Below are 11,528 nucleotides of genomic sequence, written 5' to 3'. Positions count from 1 at the left end.
TGTATGGACGTCTGGATTGAAATTTGTTACTGTCACGCAGAACTTACTAAATGGATTTTGATGAAACTGAGTATGATTGGATGCGTTTGGCGGAAAATAGTAATTTGCGCTTTTTAGCAAATTGATCGCAAAGCGGTAAGCTTTAATTTATAACAGTCTGTGACAAGCTAAATTTCACGCAGTTGGAGCCGTGGGCGAAAGCTAGTTAAAAATAAAGGCATAGCGCATAACTGAGTAGGTACATACCTACTCAATTTATTATGCACTATGCCTGTATCATTCATTCCATTATTTAGCTAAAGAATAAAGACTACTACTAAACTCGCTTTAACAAAGGTTTTGAATCACTGTAGACAGATGAGAGAAAGTTCTAATAAAACAGCAAAATAAATAGGATAGTTTAAAAATATATAATGCTTTACTTATGAGTTAAATTAATTTATGTACAGTAATATAATTATAGCACAAAAAGGAAAATATAAATCACTGCAGACAGTCAAATCACTGACAGGACTGTTGATAAAAAATATTTAACATTTTCTCTAGGCTTCGACTGCAATCTTGGATGGACTTTCTTTTGTTTTACGCGGCTTCTCTGGCACCTTTTCTTTGTCCACCTCTGGTAACTTGTCTGTAGGCACATCAGGTAGCTCATCTTTGACATCGAGAATGGCTTCAAGTTCTGCTTCAACCTCCTCTTCATCTTCTTCCGTCAACTGGCCAGAAATCATTTCATCTATCTCTCTCTGTTTTTCAATGCCTTCTTTAGTTTCATCCATTATTTTTTCAATTTCATCTATGCTGAGTATATCATGAACCTTCTTCAACGCAACATTACCGGTCTTCAATCCATCTAATACCTGTAAATATAAATAAAACCTATAAAAAGCTTTCTGGGAACAGTCACATAAAAAAGTTTACTATTACTAAGATGCAACCAAGAGCAGCAAGTATGACAATAAAAATTCAAGATACAGACCTGTATTTCGATTTGCGCAAATTCTATATCATGAGTAAGCTGTTCTAATTTTTCTAATTGCGTATCAGTGTTCTGTAGTAATTGTTCCTGGTATTTCTTTTTTCTTAGCAATAGTTTAGCTCTGTCTCTTTTGCCTTCATTAAGAAGTTTTTTGGCCAGCAGCCTATCCTTCTCAAGATTGGTTTCTATTCGTTTTTGGTACTGTTTTAACTTATCTCTCTGTTGTTTGAGCTGTAAAACAGCTTTATCTTGTTCAGTCACTCTGCTCACTTGTTTTTTGTGTTTACCAAACAGACCACCCATTTTATGATTTACTACTTTATAAAACTACACTTTAGGCTTACAAACACATCAATTAAATTATTGTTTAATTTCTTTTTCGAAAGGAAAGAATAATTTTTGTCACAGGTACAGAAAGGAAGATAAGAAATTGACATTTCATATTTTGACAGTTTGACACTATACACCACAGATATACACTGACAAATAGTCACACAACAACCCATCACATTCAGGCTGCGGTCCGTAAAGTGCTGAAAGCGTTGGGATAGCGTATGATCGGTACCCGACACCCGTACGCCTAAAAGTCGGTCATAAAAATAACTGCGCTGAGCATAAGGCATGCATTCACAAATCTGCCTCTTGAGACATTTACGCCAAAGTGACGTATTAACATGACTTTGGAGACCACTTCACGTGCAAATTAGAAATTAAATTAAAACGAGCAACGCCTTAGTAAAATGTTAGGTCTAATGTAAATGTACGTGAGTATTATACGTGTGACAGTCCTGAGCCCCGTGTAGTGTGTACGGTAATTTTTAACGTCTCCAATCTTAATCGTATCGCAGAATCGATGAAGCGCGTCTGGATTGGAGACGAGACGTTAAAAATTACCGTAATCGGGGCTCTGCTGTGCCTCTTTTGATATTGTTTGGTCCTGCTGTGACTTGTGAGCCTTTTGTACCCTTTGCACCACCGGCCTGCACCACTGGTGGTGCAAAGGGTATTTTTAAATCCCTCTTGCACCACCAACAAATAGTGCTGTGCTACCATCGACTGTAAAACTAGTAGTAGACTGTAAAATACTTAATAATTTAATTGTTATAAATAAATCAAAACCTACCTAAAAGTTTTAATTTGTGTGTGTGTAAGTGCCTATAAACATTTCACTTCAGACCCACGATACCCCGGGCCTACATCCTACATACAACGAATAAAGTACCAGGGCAACATAACCATAAAGGAGCTATTTTATGATGATACATGTTTATTTCTCGGGTCAACCAAGAAGAATTTGATATAACTCCTTTATGATTATGTTGCCCTGGTACTTTAGGAATATTATTCGTTGTATGTAGGTATGAATGGTTGATTAATTTTTATGTTATGTTGTCAAATCTCCAGTAGTTTCGGAGCCTATTCAGTCTTTCTTTTTTCTTTTTCAGCCAAATGACGTCCACTGCTGGACAAAGGCCTCCCCCTAGGCCTATTCAGTACAAACAAACAATCAAATCTTTCCTCTTTATAATATTAATATTATAATATGATTATAGATAATCGCACCAGTGGTGCAGGCCGGTGGTGCAAAGGGTACCAAAAGGCTTGTGAGCGTATTTCGGACTGCAGCGCCATTCATGCAGGGATCCAAAATCTATGATCCAAAAGCGAGTTTAGACATACTCTCTAATCTGTGAAAGCGAGAGCCAAGAAAAAAAATCGTGAACTTTTCTCTATGTTCAAATTGGATTTTTTTTCTTTCTTTCTGTCACTCAAGACCTCTAATCCATATCTGTGCTCAAGACACTCATTTATGTCATCTTGTCTGTGGTTGCGCAAGTTGAAGGAAAGGAATTCGTAGTTATTTTCGTGATTAAATCTTGCCTTAATTTACATTGTTTTTCTTTTCTAGCTGCTGATATCTATTACTGGATACGTCGTCTATCAAGTGTTTATGTTTTTTCTTGTAATAAAGTTTTATAGCAACAATGGCAGTGCTTGCAGCTGCACAGTTGTTGGACGAGTTGATGGGGCGACATCGCAACACAAATCCTAATGAAAAGATAAAGAAACCGAATTGGGAGGATCCAGAGGTAAGCATTCTTAATGTTATAGTTTTTTCCTGTAAATACTTTGTAATAATATACATAACCTCACACCTTTTACCTTGAGATTACAAACACATTGCATGGCTTGGCATGACGTTACAATCGGTCGATGCACTTTGGAGTTCGGCAAGATCCGGTATTATATTGCATCAATCATTGCATTCTAAATCCCTTACTTAATCCCTAACTTGTGAAGATAGCAGATTCTTAGCCTTTAATTTTAATCAAATAAATATTGCTTAAAAGCTTAATACTTGTTTCAGTATTGCAAATATTACATGGTGAAATTCTGCCCTCATGATCTCTTTGTGAATACAAGAGCTGACTTGGGTGTGTGTCCAAAAGTCCATGACGATGAAGTCAAGGAGTTGTTTGAGAAAGCGGAGCCTTCGTACAAGAAGACTCAGTATGTGGACGAATATCTCAGGTTCTGCCGACACATGATCAATGATGTTGAGAGTAAGTTATTATTTTGATTTTCTTCATAAGAAAGAAAGAAAATAGTTCATTTGTATTCACTTAAATGGCATACTTTAGATTGTGTTGTTTAAAAAGTTAAGAATTTCCTGAGTTTATAAATGTATGCAAGTTTCTTAAATTTTTATTTGTTGCAGGAAAAATACAAAAAGGGAAACAGAGATTGGAATTGATGAACTCCAAACCTGAAGGTCCACCAATGACGCAGGCTCAAACAGAAAAGAATCAGGAGCAGGTATTAAATATTTTCAATAAGTTTTCATCGTAACAGGCCTAACTCATTTCTCAGCTTTTACAGTACAATTTATAATAATATTCTGTTCTTCATGCTCACATTACCTGTCAGTGTTACTGTAACTTTGTGCATAAAGGTGGATGTTGCTAGGTGAAAAAAGATTTCTCATTAAATTGTGAATATGACTAACTTAGCTTTTGATGATGGACCATGTAATATTTTTGAATTTTTCTATTTATGTGTATAAACATAACTTTTAACATTAATCCTACCAATGCATTAGCATACTGTAGGCCTCTTACAATAGTTTTACTACACACTCATACACTTTCAAATCATTTTCGTAAATAAAGTTAATCATACAATTTTTTTAACTAGTTATTTTTTAAAGAGAAATAAATATAATCTTAGCTATCATTATGGTATGGGATTGGGTCATAACTACCTGCGGTAGTGTTTATGATAAGTATTCTCTACCATTCTGTCATCACCATTGTTGCTTGACTAACATTAAAGCTTCAATGTTCATATAAAGATATTTAAGTTATTTTTTTGTTCATTGGTTATTAATTGATATTTTAGGATGACACATTTCCGCAGGTCCAATTGCTATCGGAGAAGATTGGTGCTTTGGTTCAAGAGGCGGAGGAGGCAGGCACCCGCGGCGACGTAGAACAGGCCCAGGGACTTATGAAACTCTGTGATAGGTTAAAAGAAGAAAAAGAGCAGCTGTTGAAACAACAAGAGAACAGGTATGTTTTCATCCTCATATGTTACTTGAGAAAGGCTAAGGACACGTTCATATGACGAGCGTTCAATGCGCGTTTACAACTACATGTAGAAACGCGCGTTACCATGTATACTCCAAGAATAAAATACATTGTAGGTAGTTGTTAACGTGCGTTAGCTAAATGCCCATTGTGCGCTCATCACCTGAACATGGCCTTAGGTTAGAGTAGACCCAGATGACGCATTTTACTCGCGCATTTCGAATCACGAGATCGTGAGATATTAGACAAAACGCGCGATCCCATGTGGACAGAATGTATGAACCTCTAGTTCGTCTCGATAGCGCGATTCGAAATGCACGAGTAAAAACACGTCATCTGTAGGCCTAGGATGCGCGCCGCGATAAGCGTTTATCGCGTCATTTTATCGATTTTACGCGATAAGCCCATACATTTGTCGTCTAAAATCATCGATAAGATTTTATCACGGTGCGCATCCTAGCCCGGCTGGACAAGCTCTTGAGATGTAGAATTGTTAAATATTCAGTGAAGTCAGTCTGCTAGCTGACTGAATTTAATTACACAATTATTACATACAAAAACAAATAAAGAGATTAAAATTTTTCTGAATATGTATGCTAATTGATATTTATTTTCAGCCATTGGTCCATGACTGCGGAACTGGCCGCCGCCCAGGAGAAACAGATGGAGGTGTGCCCCGTTTGCGGCGCCTTCCTGATCGTCGGCGACGCGCAACAGCGTATCGACGACCATCTCTCCGGAAAACAACACGTAGGGTAAGTTAAAGCAGAGTAAATACAAATTCGTATTTACTCTGGTTATAGTAAGGGTTAAAATCCGAAAAACTATCCCAAAGAGTGTTGAAGCTCTTGACATGACTGCTAACCAAAGTGAAATAAATAAAGCCAAGCTCACTTCTGAATAACATCTTGGTTGATCAGAGTTTAATATAATTTTATTAGTGAAGTCCATTGAAATCAGTGGGGGAGGCCTTTCTCTAGCAGTGGACGGCATTTGGCTGAAACGAATGAATGAACACCTAACTAGACCACAACCTACATGAAATCACCAAAGGTAACCTAAAAGACGTTTCTAAATAATTTCTTATATTTTTAGGTATTTCAAACTCCGTCAAGCTTACGAGGAAATGAATGAATCTCGCGAAAAGCAACAGCAAGAGAAAGAGAGGAAGCGTCGGGAAGAGAGGGAGAAAGAACGCGTCTCTCGCGGCGGCGGTCTTGGCTCTGATAGGCGAGATAGGGAACGCGTCGAGCGTGACCGTGAGAGAGAAAGGGATCGCAGCGAGAGAGGCGACCGGGATAAGGAGAGAGACAAGGACAGAGATAGCCATCGGCATCGGTGAGTTTGTGCTTTTAAGATCGCTTTCGTCTCGTATTGTTACTTAACTAGCGAACTCCGTCGCTCGCGGTGGCGATCTTGACTCTGATAGGAAGGCCAGGGAATGCGTCGAGCGAGACCGCGAGAGGGAAAGGGATCGCAGCGAGAGAGGCGACCGGGATAAGGAGAGAGAAGGACAGAGATACTCATCGGCATCGGTGAGTTTGTACATTTAAGATTTCTTTCGTCTCGTATCGTATATTTACTTAGCTGGCGAACTCCGTCTCTCGCGTCGGCGGTCTTGGCTCTGACAGGCGGGATAGGGAACGCGTCGAGCGAGACCGCGAGAGGGAAAGGGATCGCAGCGAGAGAGGCGACCGGGATAAGGAGAGAGACAAGGACAGAGATACTCATCGGCATCGGTGAGTTTGTACATTTAAGATTTCTTTCGTCTCGTATCGTATATTTACTTAGCTGGCGAACTCCGTCTCTCGCGTCGGCGGTCTTGGCTCTGACAGGCGGGATAGGGAACGCGTCGAGCGAGACCGCGAGAGAGAAAGGGATCGCAGCGAGAGAGGCGACCGGGATAAGGAGAGAGAGAGAAGGACAGAGATACTCATCGGCATCGGTGAGTTTGTACATTGATTTCTTTCGTCTCGTATTGTAACTTAGCTAGCGAACTCCGTCTCTCGCGGGGGCAGTCTTGGCTCTGACAGGCGGGATAGGGAACGCGTCGAGCGAGACCGCGAGAGGGAAAGGGATCGCAGCGAGAGAGGCGACCGGGATAAGGAGAGAAAAAAGGATAGGGATAGTCATCGGCATCGGTCAGTTTGTACATTTATGGTCGCTTTCGTCTCGTGTTGTTACTTAGCTAGCGAACTCCGTCTCTCGCGGCGGCGGTCTTGGCTCTGATAGGAAGGCCAGGGAATGCGTCGAGCGAGACCGCGAGAGGGAAAGGGATCGCAGCGAGAGAGGCGACCGGGATAAGGAGAGAGAAAAGGATAGGGATAGCCATCGGCATCGGTGAGTTTTTGCTTTTAAGATCGCTTTCGTCTCGTATACTTACTTAGCAAGTCTTAGGTTTGGTAGACAGGATAGTGCTTTTGACTTTTATCTCGTGTTGCAATTTTGATGTTAGGTGTTGAAGATTTCAGATGTGGGAACTAGAACATTTTCTTTAATGGACAGTAGCCTATCAAGCTAAATACGTGGCATCCAGAACCGTAGCTAGGGGGCGAGGCATAAGGGGACAATTTAGATTGTGCTCTAGAAAATTTACTATGCAATAAAACTGAATATCTCAGGGAGAGCTTGTTGAGATTTTTAACACCATTAAATATTTAGACTAAAATATTGTTTTTGCTCTTCATCAGGTCAAGTCGCGACGACAAAGGCGGTCGTCACGAAGACCGCGACCGCGAGCGCGAGCGCGACAAAGACCGCGAGAAGGACCGCGAGCGCGACAACAAGGACCGCGAGCGCGACCGCGAACGCGACCGCAAGCATCGCAAAGATAGAAGTGAGTATTGAAGATTGACAAAGCCTATTTATTTATTTATTTATTTATATAAGGCACAGCTACAGAGAACAAACAATAACAATACAATTAACACAACAACATAGCACAATAGGTATTAAGTCTGAACTCCGATTAGAGCCAGGCACAGCATTTAAATAACAAAGAAATAACAAAAAAACGGGCTTACAAACAAAAGACAGTTTCACTCAATCTTACTATAACAATTCATTTACCCTATCCCTACAAGTCCGAATAAATGTATTAGTTGGACCGAAGAGGTCCAGATCTTTACTTACATTATTGTACGATCTGCACATTCGGTAGATAGGGTCATTGAATGTGACATTATTATGAGCAACTGGTATGGAAAAAAGATTTTGAGTTCTTGCACTACCAGTGGTCTTAAATGAGAAATGGCTTAGCAACTCACTTGAATCCCATTTGGCATTTATTATTTTAAACAATATTGAGAATTTCGCCATCCTGCGCCGTTGAGCGCTATGATCGAAAAAGCTCTAAGCATGATCATAGGACTGAGTAGGACCAAAATGCGCATCTTAGTTCGAGCCCTCACTGGACACTACAGCTTAAACAAGCACTTGTCCACTATGGGACTGTCCGAAACAAGAACGTGCAGGATGTGCCAAGAGGCAGATGAAACGCCACTACACATGCTCACGGACTGCGGACCTCTGATGCGCAAGCGGAGCTTACACCTGGGCAAACACATCCTAAGCCCACAAGATGTAAAACATATCGCCCCCCAAAAGATACTGCACTTCCTAATGGATGCAGGACTCGGAGGCGAACTGTAAGATCATAGGACTGAGTAGGACCAAAATGCGCATCTTAGTTCGAGCCCTCACTGGACACTACAGCTTAAACAAGCACTTGTCCACTATGGGACTGTCCGAAACAAGAACGTGCAGGATGTGCCAAGAGGCAGATGAAACGCCACTACACATGCTCACGGACTGCGGACCTCTGATGCGCAAGCGGAGCTTACACCTGGGCAAACACATCCTAAGCCCACAAGATGTAAAACATATCGCCCCCCAAAAGATACTGCACTTCCTAATGGATGCAGGACTCGGAGGCGAACTGTACTGTAAGGAAAACAGCGGCGATCACAATAGATCGATAACGGTCGCAGTGATACTAGGACTTTATTGAACTAGAATAGCCGCTCAACACAAATAAAAAAAAAAGAGGTTTCACAGTGCGCGTGGACGCACAGGGTAACACACGAACCAATCACAGAGCTCTTTTAAACGCTGCCGTGCGTTCGGTCTTTGATTGATTGAATAGGTAAATAGTTTGAAGTAGAAACAAACCGTAACGAGATGACTCCTGAAGTTGGATGATGATGATGAGATTCCATCATTCAAAAAAAGAGGCAGTGCTATTTAGGACCTTGGCCTTTTATGTAATAATCAACCTAAGACACAGGCTGAGTTGTACTACCTACCTTTAACCGTAACTATAGCGATAACCGGTGGTTTTGGTATGGAGTTTGACAGATTTTTGACGTTTGTTATAGTTTAAAAAAGAGGGTGCAATCCAGTCTTTGGAGTTTTCGCCCACATTGTGTCCGGCTGATTGCAGATAAAAATTTCTCTCTAAGTCTTATTGCATTTTGCTCATCTGAAACTACTTGGTAGTGCCAGAATATTTGTGTCTCATCATAGATTAAGTTTATTTTTTGCTAAGACTTAATAACTTTCCAGGATCTTCCCATGACCGGTCGCGCCGCCGCTCCCGCGACCGCCACTAGTGAATGACTGAGGTATCACAAAAGCGCCTGAAACCGGTAAGTATATCGACCACCAAACCACACTATACAATCCTGCAATGCGACGCTCCCACACAATACCCATCCATATACTACACTACCCGCCCGGTCCCAAACACATCTACGCTCAATATCATTCACATCCCTCAACACACATCACGTGAAAATGATAATACAAGTAATAAAGTGAACACTGTTGTTTTACAGCTTAATGTAGCATACCAAAATAAAACTTCGGTATATGGCAAACATATGGGGAGTAATGTTGACCCCCTATGCACTCTCGATTCGGTAGTTGTCGTCACACCGACGGACTTGGCAGGTATTTGATTGGTATTTTGAATAGTTGCCGTGGGCTGTGAGGCTTGCTAGACGATCGTGCGTCCCCTTGTATTGAGTGGGACGAGACCGATTGTGTCTACAAGACCTCTCGACACTAGCGGGTCGGATCGCCGTTGTTTTGAGGTATTCAAATATTTACAAGCTATCGTTCGCCGTCGTGGTATGTCCAGTCGACTGGTGCTGATGCCAGGTATTTGTTAGGGCTCGTCTGGGATAGACATAACAATACAATACTGTCCGATTACTGCAATCAATCATGAACATATTTATGTATTCTTGTATCGAATATTTGAGTCATTTTAAAATCCAGTTTGCATTTTGGATTTAAATATTTTTTATGTATGCCTCTTTTAGGATCTTCTAACAATATTTTTCTTAACAAGATAATCATAATATAACCCAATTATAAAATATCAGTATCAAAAACCAAAACGACCGTTTGATTTCACTGCAAATAGATTCTTCCGGGTCATGAAACGCATTTGTAACTAACATTCGACGCAGGGTCTATGTCAGTACATTGCCATCACATACAATGCCATAACGGAGATGTGAGCAGCACACGATGTGCTACGTATAGCACGTTATTGGATGCTGTTATCACGTCATCTACTGTGTACTTCCAGGTACCCAAACTTTGTAATATATGGCAACAAGTTTCACAAACGCGCAACTTAATTAATTACTCCTACGAACTCGACGGAAGAAAGTTGAAAAACTTGATGCCATGTTATAAAATTAATTGATACCCCTAAACCCTATTGGAGCGAAACTTTTAATGATTGATACTGTCGAGCTGTGCCTGGTCTGTGTGATCTTATTGGTTTTCTACAGACATTTTTGTTCCCCCATTTATACAATTTCTCTTCAATCATTGAGAGTTCGATCTGAACCTTTGCCGAGGTGCGTGTTACTAGCTTGCTCGATGGACTTTTCAGTTGGCAAACATGAAGAATGCTCCAGGCCTCCACTACTGCTCAGGAAAAGAGGTACTTTTGACATTAAACCAAGCCCTGCTGAAGACGAAGCTCGCGGAAAATGCTGAAACCGGCGTTCGCCAACGGTTCCGAGGTGACATAGAATAGTCACACGTATTAATAAGTTTATATTAGCAATTCCAAATTCATTATGAATGCATGTAGTCCAATAACACTGGACATAATTTTACCGCTTAGAAAAACTATTGTATAAGATGTAGCTACCTCCGATGTTTGTTCTCTAGGAAGGTCTCTGTTATTACTGTTAACCAGTTCCCACTGAGGAGTCATCAGGTATTTATGATATTTTCTTTTTTATTCATAATGTATTGTGATTGGTTTTAACCTATGCTTTGTAAGTGTGAATTGGTAGGACTATTTTCAAGGAATAAATTATCAATTGAAAAGTTATAGTTTAATTTTCTACCCTTTAACTATCCGGCTCAAAGGACCAGAACTGGCGTAGGTAATATGGAAGCTGCCCAGATAATAAAAATTAGGTTGAATAATAAGTTATCCGGCTCAAAGGACCAGAACTGGCGTAGGTAACGTGGAAGCTGCCCAGGATAATAAAAATTGGGTTGAATAATGGAAAAGTGTACAGTTAAATCGCAGTTGATAAAAAGTAACAATAAAAGCTCTTACTCGCATTCGTACAAAATGCAGAGATGTTTTTTCTCCATTTGTTCCTATGGAATTCGCTTCATTTGTCACACCCCAGTGTATATGTAGGTACACGGAAAGTCCTTTAAGCTGGCGAAAACAACGAACAAACGCGAAAAAACACATTGTGAGGACGTGCGTGGAAGTTCGCCCGTTGTTTTCACACACAAAGGTTTCCTTATTTATTTCGCTGGATTCTTTTTGGTCACGATGTTCAATTGTCCCTAAATTCAATAAGTTGCCGACATACAGTAGATTCGTTTGTAAGTAAAGAAATGTGGTTATTTATTCTTTTAGAAGCTTTTCTGATATTTTTTGCGGATCTAAACCCAAAGGTGCCCTGAGGGCTTAG

At 40.5% G+C, this 11,528-nt stretch overlaps 2 protein-coding genes across 4 annotated transcripts; one reads left to right on the top strand and one right to left on the bottom strand.

Annotated features, from left to right (window-relative positions):
• Nucleotides 1-387: 387 nt before the first annotated feature.
• On the bottom strand, nt 388-1,456 carry Vps20 (vacuolar protein sorting 20). Its single transcript, XM_028304207.1, has 2 exons — nt 980-1,456; nt 388-860 (listed from the first exon to the last, which is right to left on the bottom strand). The coding sequence occupies exons 1-2, from the start codon at nt 1,280-1,282 to the stop codon at nt 543-545; spliced, it is 621 nt and encodes a 206-aa protein (XP_028160008.1). The 5' UTR covers nt 1,283-1,456; the 3' UTR covers nt 388-542.
• A 1,317-nt stretch (nt 1,457-2,773) lies between these two features.
• On the top strand, nt 2,774-10,920 carry LOC114352584 (luc7-like protein 3). 3 transcript variants are annotated; one of them, XM_028304231.1, is made up of 9 exons: nt 2,776-3,069; nt 3,348-3,543; nt 3,699-3,796; nt 4,379-4,548; nt 5,184-5,321; nt 5,662-5,904; nt 7,257-7,402; nt 9,130-9,212; nt 10,475-10,920. In XM_028304231.1, the coding sequence occupies exons 1-8, from the start codon at nt 2,965-2,967 to the stop codon at nt 9,174-9,176; spliced, it is 1,143 nt and encodes a 380-aa protein (XP_028160032.1). In that variant the 5' UTR covers nt 2,776-2,964; the 3' UTR covers nt 9,177-9,212; nt 10,475-10,920. The 3 variants fall into 3 exon arrangements, with proteins under 3 accessions (XP_028160033.1, XP_028160032.1, XP_028160034.1); XM_028304233.1 differs by having other exon boundaries at nt 2,778-3,069; nt 4,397-4,548; XM_028304232.1 differs by having other exon boundaries at nt 2,774-3,069; nt 9,130-10,920.
• Nucleotides 10,921-11,528: the final 608 nt, after the last annotated feature.

Source organism: Ostrinia furnacalis, unplaced genomic scaffold (assembly GCF_004193835.3).
Source record: "Ostrinia furnacalis isolate ACB-3 unplaced genomic scaffold, ASM419383v2 OfSCF1409, whole genome shotgun sequence".
Lineage (NCBI taxonomy): Eukaryota > Metazoa > Arthropoda > Insecta > Lepidoptera > Crambidae > Ostrinia > Ostrinia furnacalis.
Note: the sequence above shows the minus strand (reverse complement) of the source record. Positions and strands in the feature narration are given on the sequence as shown.